Source organism: Epinephelus moara, chromosome 6, assembly GCF_006386435.1.
Source record: "Epinephelus moara isolate mb chromosome 6, YSFRI_EMoa_1.0, whole genome shotgun sequence".
In the NCBI taxonomy this organism is placed as follows: Eukaryota; Metazoa; Chordata; class Actinopteri; order Perciformes; family Serranidae; genus Epinephelus; species Epinephelus moara.
Window position 1 is genome coordinate 42,159,257 of NC_065511.1, and position 14,278 is coordinate 42,173,534.

General features: G+C 41.6%; 1 protein-coding gene across 1 annotated transcript in view; it reads right to left on the reverse strand.

Annotated features, from left to right (window-relative positions):
• The window catches only part of pik3r4 (phosphoinositide-3-kinase, regulatory subunit 4), a 41,240-nt gene extending 28,522 nt beyond the window's left edge, over positions 1-12,718 (reverse strand). Inside the window, exons 1-10 of the mRNA XM_050046318.1 lie at positions 12,400-12,718; positions 9,855-10,585; positions 8,906-9,039; positions 8,076-8,286; positions 7,594-7,983; positions 7,191-7,325; positions 6,888-7,109; positions 6,406-6,579; positions 5,913-6,058; positions 5,616-5,819 (exon numbers count right to left, since the gene is read on the reverse strand). Coding sequence (XP_049902275.1) covers positions 5,616-5,819; positions 5,913-6,058; positions 6,406-6,579; positions 6,888-7,109; positions 7,191-7,325; positions 7,594-7,983; positions 8,076-8,286; positions 8,906-9,039; positions 9,855-10,572 — 2,334 coding nt within the window. The 5' untranslated portion in view covers positions 10,573-10,585; positions 12,400-12,718. The remainder of the gene's footprint in view (positions 1-5,615; positions 5,820-5,912; positions 6,059-6,405; positions 6,580-6,887; positions 7,110-7,190; positions 7,326-7,593; positions 7,984-8,075; positions 8,287-8,905; positions 9,040-9,854; positions 10,586-12,399) is intronic.
• Between the last annotated feature and the right edge of the window lie 1,560 nt (positions 12,719-14,278).

Consider the following 14,278-nt stretch of genomic DNA (forward strand, 5'->3'; position numbering starts at 1 on the left):
GAGTGTTACTCTGTGTACACGGTGTGTGGCGAGTGTTACTCTGTGTACACGGTGTGTGGCGAGTGTTACTCTGTGTACGGTGTGTGGTGAGTGTTACTCTGTGTACATGGAAGTGCCGCCGGCTTATTAGTTGTAATAACGCATTATCCGCTGGGAGGAGACAGAAGTTACGCACTATAGCTTTAAAGTTAAGACTAAGTCTTTGTCAAGATAAAAGTTATTAACAAAGCATTTTAGACCTTAAGATGGCTCCTAAGGTGAAAAACTGTTAGGAGCAGAGAGGAGGACCTTTAAGATGCTTAAGAGTTTCTTAATCAGAGGAGAAAATGGTGGAAACACAAAGAGCTCAGAGAAATATTTTCCAAACGCTGGATGACAGTGAGTTAATGAAATGCTACAGATTAGATCATGCAGGGAAAATGTTTGCGCTCAGTCTCATACGAGGACCTAGAACACACAACACACACAAATATGACTAATGATGTCTGCACAAGTCACTTATTACATTGTTCCTAGATTCTGATGCTGCTTTTATTTTATTTCATGTTAGTAACAGGTGAAAACAGGGTCTTAGTTGCACCAGAGGTGACAATCAGGAGTTTAAAATGTGGATTTAACTTTGATGAAGTTCTTCTTGTTATTAACTCTCCTTCCTCAGTTTGACCTCTCTGTCTGCTTTTCTCATTTCTGTTTTCAGGATGTTGAAATTCTTTCTAGCAGCACTGATTTCTTGCACATTCTCACTTCCACTATAAAAGAAACTAATCTGAAACAGAGCCGTGTGAAATGTAATATCTGTAAAAATCTGTCGAGCAGGCCGTCATTAAGGTCACACAAACACCCACAGTCAGGAACAAAACTAAGATAAGATGGAAAAGAACATATAATATCAACAGAAGACAACATAAAAGAAAACAGATGAAACAAATATTTACTTCCTGGAGAATATAGACTGAGACAGCATGTGGCCACAGCCCTCGAGAGATGATCTGTTATCCTGAATATGACCAAAGGATTTATGAAGTGAGATTGATTTGCCATCTGCACAGTTTCAAGTATGTAAAACAAGTGTAATTAGTATTTACAGATCAAAGCACTATGAATGACACGGTTTTCAGTTACACTGCAGGTGGCAGAGCTGAGACGTTATTCAAGGTGATATCTGATGGAGTTTTACTGAGGATAAAACCTCCGTAACTCCTATTTGTGGCATCTTTAAACGACACCCTCTGTCCTTAGACCCTCACTTTGGTGAAGAAAAAACACCCAAAAAACCATAACAATGAAAAAAAACATGAAATTAAAAAGTGTCTTTTGAATCATTTGGACATTTAAAGACGCAGTAGGCGTGGGAAAAGCCTTCAACAACTGGAGGAGCCTCAGCCAAAAGCAAATCAGCTTCAGTCAGGTGAGTAGTTATCCAAAAAAACACCACACAATTTAATGTCCAATATGCCATTAAAAAAAACATTAGAAATGTTACCAAAAACATTTTTAAAATGTGAGGATGTTTCATCAAATGATGTGCCAAATTAAAGTGAGAGCGTCTATAACTTGACCGTTAATAATGTCTGTATTTGGAGGTTTAAAAAGATCCAGTAACGTAATATCAGCAGGTCGTCACCTTTTAGCAGGAACACATAATTGTGTCCAATTCTGACTTTTCCATAACCATAACCAAAACTAAAATGCCTTCGTGCACCAGCCAAGTGTCTCTGACAGTCTCCATCTGTGTCAGTGAAAACATGGACGCTTCACACACAGAAGATCTATACAATCAGCACAGTTTCAAAGTGGACACCTACAATTAATATCACCAACTCATTATCTGACCAAATGTCTCTCCTACAGTTCCTGAGATATGACGTTGAATAATGGCCAGAAAAGTGTTTAATGCGGAACATGATGATGTCACAATGAAGTTGACCTTTAACCTTTTGGATATAAAATGTCATCACTTTCTTATTTTATCCTGTTACACATTTGTGTGAAATTTTGTCATAATTAATGTCTGAATTCTTGAGTTATGGCCAAAAACACATTTTGTGAGGTCACAGTGACCTTGACCTTTGACCACGAAATTCTAATCAGTTTATTCTTAAATCCATGTGGACATTTGTGTCAAATTTTAAGGAATTCTTTTTAGGTGTTCTTGAGATACCACATTCACGAGTATGAGACAGATGCAAGGATACAGTGACCTTTGACCACCAAAATCTAATCAGTTCATTCTTGAGTCCAGGTGAACATTTGTGCCAAATTTGAAGAAATTCCCTCATGGTGTTTTTGACTTTTCCTGTTTATTGTGTATATTTTTACTATGTTATGTAAGAATTATATCATGAAGAATAAAACCAAACCAATACAAACTGAAATGTGAATGAGGATTTCTTTATAATATACAATTTTATTAAAAAATAATTTTTCACTGCCCTGCTTTAAGCTTTTTTTTCTTTTCATAATTTCACCTCCTTGTGTGAAGTTTGGTTCTGCACTGTTTAATTAGGCAGCCATTTTGGCCTGGAAACTCAGAGAGATCTGAAGATACACCCAACAAACAAACAGAGCCCTTCCTTCCTTACAGTTTTTTTAAGTTGACAATTAAGCTTTAACCATTTAATGAAAAAAATCTGGGAACTTGAGGAAGTTGGGAAATTTGTTTATGTTAAATTAAATGAATGAAACGATTCAGCACAGATGCTTTGTGCTGTTCTTTACGGCACTGTGACCTGATGATAAACAGGATGAATTAAAACAGCATGGGATCGGTCTGCACGCACCAAAATAACTAAACATCACACAGACAGACAGACAGACAGACACCCCCGCCCAAAATCCCCGCCATATGGAGTCATTTCAGGTAACTCACGACAGGACACCACAACATCAAAGTTCAGAGCTGCGTGGGAATCTGTGGCATGAATTCACTGGAAATGTGCGTGTGTGTGTGTGCGTGTGTGTGTGTGTGTGTGTGTGTGTGTGTGTGTGTGTGTGTCTGTTTTTGGGTGATAACTTTAACAACAGGATGAAACTCAGTGTCCTACTGCCCCCTCTGGTTGAGAGTCACAAATTGCTGACTGCTCTCTCCCCACATACTGTCCATCTCTACAATTTAAATAAAAGACAAAAGGCAACAAAATTATCCGTTTCACAAAATTCAGTTAACAAAAAAAATCAATGTTCTTCACATGTATTTATAATGAATGTTTAATTTCTACTGAATACATTTTCTGAAATAGAAACATTTGAGAAAATCATTTGGGTGAACTAACCCTTTAACCTTGTTAAATCTTTAGTTTATTTATTGTAAGGGTCATATGACAGCCTTTCCCATGCTGTAATGTCAGACATCTAAGTTGGTTTTCGTCCTACTAAAATATAAGTTGAATGTTAGACATGAAATGTGTTAAGTTGGTTGTTATTCTTGAAAGGTCATTCAAAAAGATTTTAAACATATTACTGTTGGAATTTGGGATAAATGCAGTTCATTTTTCATCCTGACAATCAATCCTGACATGATTTCAGTTATATAACCATGACACATTTCCTTAAACCCTTCATTCTTTTCTTCGCTGCTCATTAACGTCCATGAAAACAGATTATTTTTACACACTGATAATTGGCTTTGTGCAAAGTCGCGTCTGTCGGCACTGCAACTGAAATGTTGGAACAATCATTTGCTACGTTGACCTGTGTGGACATTTTGTTTGAGCAGCTGAGAGGAGTTCATGGACAGACTGCCAGCAGCGCTGTGGGCCCGTCAGTCACTTCACTGATTACAGAAACACAATTTCCAACATAAAACATGGGAAAAATCCAACAAGGTCCGTCCATGTTTCCACAACTTCAGGGAGCTCACCCAAACCCATCTCATGGAATGTGAATCAAGTTGGAAAATATATCATGCTGCTGCTTTTTAAAAATCGATTCTTGCTCCACAACTTTCCAGAGAATTCCTCCGCAATATCATGACGGTCGAGGGCAAACCTACTGGATAGTGGTGCACGAGTCAACCCCTCGTCTTTTCGGCTCGTTAGAAAATATCACAGGTTTCAGGCAGGTATGTCATTCACTTACAAAGCAGCATTTTGAGTTGTGCAATAATTCACCTTATACCGTCTCTCTCCCTCTGTTTCTCTAAACACACTCAGCGAGCAGCGCGCTGCTGCACTCAGGGTTTCTGTTATCCAGTTTCTAACCAAGAAAGTCTGTGTAAGTCCGACATATTTAAATCTCTCCGGTCATAACATCCGATAAAAATATTTCCCTCTGAGAAGACGTAGGCCTGACACCGTGTCCTGACAGCAAGCGAGTGTCTCTCTGTCCACACTGAATCTGTTAAATATGCACTTCTATTACATTATGTAAACAAAACCTGACAGCTGTGTGCTCATAAGAACAAACCACATAGGATATCAGCTGTAAGAGGTAACCACTGGGGTGAGTGTTTGCTATCTTCCTACATTTGTAATTTAAAAAGAAAACTCATGCTGTATTGTGATACTTACTGGAAATGACAAACAACATAACCAACAGGGAGAAGGCTGTTATTAGCAGTGGTCATTACCAAAAACTTTCAGCTACAGTTTGCAGGTTCGTGCTGGTTTAAATAAACTCTGACCTCCACATCTCTACTACTGGACCATGTGCAATAGTTACATCTATTCTAGAGCAATGATTACATTCATACAACAGTTAGTTCCAACCAAGCAATTTGATTGGACGAGAGGCACTTCATGAGCGCTGACATACAGGATAACAGCACCCGAACTTTAAACTATGTGTCTGTCACTCTGCTTACAGGTGTTCTGAACTATTAGGTAAGGTAACTGCCCACTTTAATTATTCGTAACAAACTTTGCACCGCAAAGGTGAACAAATTTCAACAAATGACATTTGAGTTAAATAATCAATGGTCATCAGAAAGAAAGAAGGGAAGTAAGAAAGCCTGGATACTTGACTGTCTCCAGGTGTGCTCATGTTGAGTTTCAGATGCTTCCATCAGGTTTTGCCTCCCTAAATGTGGCACTTAATATTACAGATCATCCCCTGTCCCGTCTGCTATCGCTTCTCTTAACCAGCAGTGACCACTAACTGTCCATGATTTACCCCTGACAGTGTGTGAGACTGGATTCTGTGTGTTTGTATTGTATTGTCTGTTTTGTTGTTCTCATGATTACTGTCTGTATCTCAAACTGCCCCTAAGGGACATTAAAGTTTTATCTTACCTTATGACATCAAAAGATGTCACAACATACTGTCTGATCAAACTGTTAATCTAAATCACATGTAATTGAGGTGGTGCTGCTGTTATCAGCACTGCTGTGATTATTTTCAGCACTCAACCTGCAGCCTCGTAGCAACCAAATCACAGCTGTGCTGATACTCAGTACAACAGCTCTCCCTCTCGTATGATACTGCTGAATTACTCTAGTGCAATAATTACTTTGTGTTTGTATTGATCAGCAGTAGCACTCCTAGTTTTGTTGTATACTGTACAATGACTATAAAACTTTTCTATTTCCATTCTCTGTTCTAATTCACCTTAATCCCTCTTTACTTTACCTCCACAGTCTGCCAAGAAAAAACGTGTAGCTGTGCAGCGTTGTTCTGACCTGTGAGAGCAGCTTCTTGAGGAGCTGAGCGATGGCCGGGTCCTCAGGAGTGGGGCATTCTGGGATGGATCCAGCGCGCTTCTTCTGTCGAAGCAGCAGGTGGCGGAAGAGGCTGGCAATGTCTTTGGAGCGCAGGGCGTAGTCAAAGATGGAGCGACTGACCGGCTCCTTCAGGACGCTCAGCAGGACGAGCTCCTTATCAATCTGAGGATGGAACGACAGACGGATGAGGGGGGAGGGTTTATGGATGGATGGAGATGAAGGTGTGCTGTGAGGATGATGATGATGAGGACTCACCTGGATGATGGGCTGGGTGATGAAGGGGTTGAGGTGAGGCATCAGTTTGCAGTATACGTCAGCCACGTTGAGGTGCTGTGCGATGACAGTGATGAAGCCCACCGCCCCGTAACGGATCCACAGGTTGGGATGACACAGGAACGGAGCTACGGCATGCCAGAGAGGACAAATTATACAATCCAGTTTAGTGACAGCACACATTCAGTATCCTATTACTGTACTGTGTCGTCTGTGTTCTCTCGAATGGCCACGACAAATTTCTCCTAAGGGAGACAATAATACTAAACTTATCGTATCTTATCTTAATGGAAATAATCATTAGTTGAAGCTATATTTATTTGTATCTTCCAATAGTTTGCATGTTGGCACGGTAGCATCATGTATACAGTTAGCATTTATTCCAAAGTACAGCTGAGGGTTACTGCAGTTCAGTTATTAGATTTAGAGGCATTCTTGACAAAATGTCATGCAGTGGCGTTCCCTCTGATCTTACCGATGTCACTGACAAACTCGTAGATATGAGGTTTCTGCAGCAGACCCAGCTGACACATGCAGGTGAGAGAGTTAAGAGCTTTGTAGATGACAAACTCCTCAGTGTCGCTCAGACCCTGCTGGAGGAGAGGCTTCAGGATGGAGGAGCTCTGCCAGCCGACGTACGCTGCCACACCTTTAACACAACACAAAGAAAGAAAGGGAGAAAATTAAAAACACATACAAACTGTATTTTATCAGTCTGACAACCTGATCTGTCCCTTCATCAGCTTTAGCATGGGAAAAAAAAGTGACTCTATTAAGCTAGAAGCTGATTTTCAGAGAGAGGATCTCAGAGAAACTCCAACCTGTCTGGTTACAAAATAAAAATATTCATAGACAGATAAATTATGAGCTGAATCTCACTATAGAGCTCTGTAAAGCCGAGGGGGAGCTGCAGATTCAGCTGATGGTTCTCTGTTTCATTCTGAGAGGTTTTCTTACCCACGATGCTGTCGAAAAAGGCTCCTCGCAGGTGCCAGTCGTTCTTGTCGTTGAGGAAGGTGATCATGTGAGACAGCAGCACATCGTTGGCTTTCTGCCGGCCGAAGAAGACACAGAGACGCGTGATGCCGTTCTCCATCAGCGACTGTTTGACAATGTTCTCCGAGTCGCTCAGCAGCGTCACCACCTTCTGCTGCACCATCTCATGCAGCGCCTGCAGCTCTGTAGACGTACGAGGTGTTCGTCACACACATACACACTTATAAACATCAGGAACGTGTCAGCTCGTGTGAGTTCCTTTACCTGAGTCGTAGTTCTCGTTGGGATGGAGCGTTTCCTCTGTGTCCTCTCCGCTCAGGTCCTGCTCTGTGTTCACATTGTTCTCCTGAACCAGCTCCAGGAAACGCAGCGCACTCTCTGCCAGGTGAGCGATGTTCTCTAAACATCACCACAAAGACAAGAAGAAAGAAAAAGGCCTAAACCACTATGAACAGCTCGATTCAAATTGGCAAGAAAAAGTCAAACGTAGGAGACAAATTCAAAAATACAAATATAATTTTGTAAAGCTGTGATGGTTTCTTAAACTGTGAATCATCTTGTTACTGCTCAGGTTTATCTTGTGGAGTCCTGACATCCAGCTTGGGGACCACTGGTTCTGTGTATTTTTGAAGTAAATATTTTATTCTTAACTCTAAAATTGACTGACCTGCGTACGCCAGCCTGACGATGGTGGCATCATCCTGTGCGAGGTGGGCAATGCCTGGCAGGATGTACTCTGGGTAGATGTTGACGTCGTTCCTCGGCACCTCCTTCACCAGCGCCAGCACTTTGGCCAGAGTGCGCACAGCCTGAGCACGTACACGAGGAACGGGATCGTTGCAGAAGTGCAGCAGGTAGGGCGTGATGCGGTCAAGCAGGATGTCGACGCCAAGCCGTGGCGCCAGGTGCAGGATGAGCTCCAACGCTGCCAGCTTGGAATCACAGGAGTGCAGCGTCTGCAGGCAGGAGGTGATGACGGACACCAGGACGATGAGGCCCTGCTCCTCTCTGGAGCTGAGCACGCCATCGCTGCTTTCCTGAGACGAAGAAGAAGAGCCTGGAGAGGAGAGAGCACACAATCTGTGAAGAAAATATTTTTTATTGAGTAACTATCAGAACGTCTCAGATCTCAGGTTCCCTCCCTCTCACCTCCTCGCAGGTTGTGCAGGATGTTGTCGAGGTCTTTGCGGATGACGAGCACTCGCTCATCTGCGGACTGGAAGGTCTCTTTGGCAAACTGAGCCATGTACGGCTGCAGGAAGGTGTAGAAGATGTCAGGGAAGGCTTTTCCTCTCTGCTGCTTCAGATACTCCTCCGCTGTCAGACGCTTCTCTGGCTCTCTCTGCACCATCTGAGCTACCTGACAGACAAACACATCACTTCCTGTTATAGGGAACTGTAACACACACCCTCTCCCTACCCACTTTCACTTCAATTCCACATTCACGTGAAGGGTTCGCCACACTCAGTAAGGCTGATTATGTCTTCTATGAATCTAGAAGAAAAGTGGCGCCCCCTAGAGACACTTTGTGAGCAACCCACGTCAGTAATCTCTGAGTAGCTTCTTTCCCCCCCCCTCTTCTTCTTTTACTCTATTTTTTACGTTTATTTATTGAATTATTTATGTCCCATACACAACAAATCTGTGCCACTGATGAGGCTCTAATCTTCATATATAATGTGTTATAAAGTCACACATACCATAATAGAATATTTTATCTTTAGAGCTAACCCTACACATGAACTCATTTGGTTCAGGACAGACTGAGCAGTGCTGTTCTCTGTGATGTTTATGTTGTTTATCTACCTGAACATATTCACGTGGAAAAAGGGCACTTTAAGGTCAAACTGGCACCGTAGAACAGAAGGTGTTGAACACTGTTTATATTGTAAATCCCTGTCAGAAAAAAATGACTGTGGGCTGCATAAACAAATCAGACTTGACTTCTGACAGCCAATCAGCCGAGAGTGATCATTACCAGGTCCCGGATGCTCCGGTCCTCGATCTTCATGAGAACATGCTCCGTCTGGAAGTGTCCTTTACGATACGCCAGCAGCTGGGACAGATCGAAGAGAGGGACGCCCTCTGTGAACAGCTCAGCTATCACACAGCCTGCGAACACAAAGACAGCGTGGGTTTAAACAGAAGCATACACACTGCAGTCCAGCTGTTGGTCTCTCATGTTATAGCCCATTAAATGCTTTTATATTTCATGTGACTGCTGATCATCTTTCAAAGCATAAAATCAAGTTTTAGATAAATCAACAGGGGAAGTCCACCTGATAGAGAGTCTGAGGAGGCTGCAAAACCTAAATAAATAAATATTTCTTTACTCATGAGGAACTAGAAAGAAAATTATTATTTCAAATGAGAACATACAGTTTAGTCAAAATCACCCATCATTTTAACTAAATAGAATTGTAGATCTGTGAAATAAAATCAGCCCATTTAAAAAAAGTAGCAAGTAGTTTGGGATACTTTGGGATAAGAAAAATAAATATATTTATATTAAAGAAATACATTAAGCACAAGTTTGCATCAATTGTCAGTTAAAGTAGAACAGAAGTAGACTTAAATTAGTAATTCTTCTATTTTATTTGATAATTTACAATTCGATTTGAGTCTCTTTTAGGTCACTTACATAAAACTGATTACAAAAATCTGTGAACTCAATGTCTAATAGTTTAATGTGCATATTTAGATCGTCGTTAAGGTGGTTCCTGAGCTTTACATTAACTTCTGTGCAGCTGCAGTAAACTAATCATGAGGTTAATATGAACAGCACAGTGAGTCAGATGAGCGCTGGTCATGATTTTAGCTGTGGTGTTTTATTTATCATCTAAAATCTGATGAATGCTTTGAAAAAATATTAGATTACTCCTGATTTGACCCTGATCCAGAATCATAATGTATAAATATCTGTCTACCTGCAGAGAAGATGTCCATGGCCTGTTTGAGCTCCCCTCTGCTCCTCTGGTTGTTGTTTGTCAGATCCACCAGCGGTGTATTCTGGTCGCTCTCTGTGGTGAACATGCTTCCATCCACAAACCTCTCTGGTGCGATGTAGCACGTTCTCCGCCTGGACGTGTCAAAGAAGTAGTTGAAGTCTGCGGGGTTGTCCTCTGGTAGGTACGTGGGCTTGAAGCTGGCAAAGTCAGTGAGCAGTACCCAGTTCCAGCTGGTCACCATCACGTTCTCAGTCTTGATGTCACCGTGGCGGACGCCAGCTTTGTGCGCCTGGTCGACGGCGTTGAGGATCTGGAAGGCAAGCCACCGTTTTTCCACGTTGTTGAGGAAGGGTCGGGTGCTGATGCGGTCGTACAGGTTGTCCCGGACGTACTGACGGAACAAGATGGCTGCTTTCTCGGTCAGGGAAGTTTTCTGAAAGGGCAAACAGTTCTGGCAGGAGTGCAGTCTGATCTTCAGCTCCTCCAGCTCCTGTTTGTAGCTGGTCAGAGGTAGCGAAGGGTCCTGGATGGCGAAGACTTTGACCACCACCAGGCCCTCCCGGTGTTTGGCCCGGGCCACCTTGAAGAAGCGGGTGCTGCCCAGGCTCTTGTCGTACTCATGGTCATGGATATCTGAGAAGTAGCTGTCTACAGACAGGATCTGTGACGGGGCGATCCCCGCCAGCTGATTCCCCATCACGCCTCAACGTCTGTGGAAACATTACAACACAAATCAGTTTAAAAAGAAATCAAACTATAGATCACAATTTAACTGCAAGAATATGCATCTGCTTTGTTTCCTCTGTTCCCTGTCTGCTTTAGAAGCTAACTAAATTTGGGCTCCACTCAGGAGACCATACTTAATACAACCTCCAGATACTTCTAGGTGTTACGAGCTTTGCTGTTGAGCAGATGTGAAGTCACAACAACAACAAGAATAATGAACAGTAACCACCATTTACAGCTGCCTCTGTGTCATCCAGAATAAACCAGTAAAAGAAGAAACATGGAGAACATTTGTTGGACAAACCAACACGTCCTGGCCCTCATTAGTGTTTGAGGAAAAGAGTTTCAGTTTCAGAGATACAACACACAGCCAAACAGTGCAGGGAAAAAGATAAAGATTCTACAAAATTAAAGCTCACACTGCTGCAAAGGAAGAACACTACTGTCTAAGATAAAACTTGATTTATCCTGAGGGACATTGTTGTATAGCAGCTACAACACAAATTGGGAAAAACTCAGAATACATACAGTGCAAAACAAAGATTATTAATAAGGTGCAAAAATCAAATTCCAGAAATGTTAACAGGTGAAGGGTCAGTGTCATAAATATAACTGGTTAACAGTAAGGCACAATGCAAAGTATAAATGTGCCAAAAGTAAACAGTTAATCTGCGAGGATCCTGTATAAACAGTCTGACGGTGAGAGGCTATCTAAACAGAGCTGCCATCTCAAGTCGTCATGTCTCTGCTTTTCATCTCTCTGCATGAAATACATGTGTTGTAAAGTTTGACTGCACAGAAAGAAAGGATTTCCTGTGGTTTTCTGTGATGCATCGTGGTGGTAGCAGCCTGTTAGTAAAGGTTTCCCTTTGTTGAAACAAACAGGCCTCGACCAAACCAGGAAAAGTACACTTGAAGGACTAACTCAAATTTTTTGAAGTGGGGATGTATGGGGTACCTTTCCATAGACAGCATATTACATACAGTAGATAATGGTCAACACGCCCGCAGTTTGGAGGATAGGATAGGAGTCTTGCATGGAAATAACTTTTTAATAAATGATATATCGCTCTCTTCAAAGCCAGACTCCATTGAGAAAAGTGGTGATTTTACATTGCTGAACACAGGAGCTGCTGGTCTACTGCTGCCTCCATCAGTGACTTTGTTTGTGTTATTGTGTGACTTTGGTATGTCAAAGAGTTATATGGAATTTACCAAAGTCACACAATAGCACAAACTAACTAACTGGTCGAAACAGCAGTAGACCAGCAGCTCCTGTGTTCAGCGAGCTAGAATTACTGCTTTTGTCAATGGAGTCTGGTGGCTTTAAACAGAGCATAGATGGGGGACTGAGGACTTTAACAGCTTCCACATCGGAACAGCCAGATCTGCCCGCTTATTTTGACCACACAGTTACTATTTAACCATTAAATAGAGGTTAAACTCCACCATCAGGAAGCAGGTTAAAGCCTCCATCGCTTCCTTTGCTCTCTGCTTCATATCATTAACTTTATCGTGTCTTTAATGTGACCAAACTTCTGGATTTCACAGCCCGACATAAAAGCAGATGTAAAGCAAACACGGATATGTATCTTAAAACGTCTATAGGTGTAAACCTCCACCTCAGCTAACTGGTGCAGCTGGAGGGGCAGTCACATGATTCAGCAACACAAACATCTCCAAATTAGCATGCTAGCTAACCAACGTTAGCTCCTTGAAATTAACCGTTAGCAACACTTAAAAACAAAACGTTAACGTCCACGTTAAAACCTTTACAAAAGTGTGTGTTTATTGTTACCAGCTGATGTTGACAGGTCCGCTGTTGTTGTTGTTGATGACGGCGTGTGTGTGTGTGTGTGTGTGTGTGTGTTGCAGCAGGCTAATGTTAGCAAGCAGCGGACGGTTCAGGTGATGCCGCTAACGGTAAAAAATTAACGCAGTAACCGTCTTTATGTCATCTCTCGGTGCGTTAGTGACGACAGCCTCCAGCTATCGTTCCGTTCTGCCGCCGGTGAAACTCCCCGCTGCGGTAAACGGACCGTAACCGTGAATAATAAACAAAAGTAGCAGCCTGAGTCGGTTAGTTAGCTTGTTAGCCGTTTTCAGCTATTGTTATGAATCCGGGTCAGACCGGAAGTGGAGGGCTCATGAGCGCTCCTGCTGGTCAGTTTGAGGTAATGCAGAGATGGTGTATGAAGAAGATGACTCACTCAGTAGGTTTAACATGACTTAAAGATAGTCTATAACTTTATATTAATTTACATCAACACAAATCAGAATCCGGTTTCTTACGAAGAATGTTTTCACATACAGGAGTTTGCTTTGGTTCTTTGATGCACATACAAGAAATATAAATATAGAAAAGAAATAAAATACAATAAAACATTTCTAAAATACTATTTAAAACATGTACAATGTAACTGTTTAAAATGGTAGAGCAAGGCAGGAATGTGTTAAAATATATTCTAGAGCACTGGTTTAAATCTGGGGTTCCCGACCCCCAATAAGGTTCGCTTTTTTGATTTTAAGGGGTGTAAGAAAACTTATATATATATATATATATATACATACATACANGCTGTGGGGCAACGCTGCTAACCACTACACCACCATGCTGCCCGACTCTAAATTGCCCATGGTGTGAATGTGAGTGTGAATGGTTGTCTGTCTCCCACCAGCCCGGGGTCGCCCAATCTCAGCTGGGATAGGCTCCAGCCTCCCTGTGATCTCTGACAGGTTAAATTCGTTACAGAAAATAAATGATCGTCTCACTCTGTTAATGAACTGTCATGTCTTTCTTTTCAGACCAAAACACAAAGCAGTTCTGGGTCAACATCACTGACTCCATCACTCCTACAGAAACCAACAACTGACTCCACCCAACATGACCATTTTAAGGTCCTTCCACCCCAGCCACGCCCCGTAGGCCCATCAGCACGTCCATGCAGCCAGGTAGACCTGCAAGTATGATGTTTAACAACCACTTTTAAAACTGTTTATTTATACTAATCACAACTTTAAAAAAGAATAATTATATATATTCTTCTTCAATGTTTTCACTCTGTTGTGATACACACACAGGTCCAAAATACACACACTTATACATGCATTAAATGGAGAGATGTTAGAGTGAGGGGGCTGCACATGGACAGGCGCTCTGAGCAGTTGGGGGTTCATTGTCTCACTTAAGGGCACCTCGGCAGTGACCAGGAGGCAAACTGGCACCTCTACAGCTACCAATCCATACTCCATATTTTGTCTGAACAGGGACTTGAACTGGCAACCCGCCAGTTTTATATGTACAGTATATAAATATGTATACATATATACACACATACTATATCTCAGAATTCATTAATTCATTAATTTATGCCAAGAACACTAAATAAAGTTATTTCAAATGTTTAGATTATTATTCAAGTTTTATTTAACAGCCTTATCCTGCATCAGAAAAGTACGCTGTTCAAACAAAGAGCTAACAGAGCAATGGCAAAGTGTCAGGGTGAGGAAAATACTGAATTTGTTAAAAAAAAAAGAAGCTTATTAAGCATGTATGATTGTGAAAAATGAAAATGAGAAAAAAGAAATACCATAATATAGACACAGAATCTATAATACATCTTTCTAATCTATCTAATATATAAAGATGAATAACGACTACAGAAAGACGTAAAACC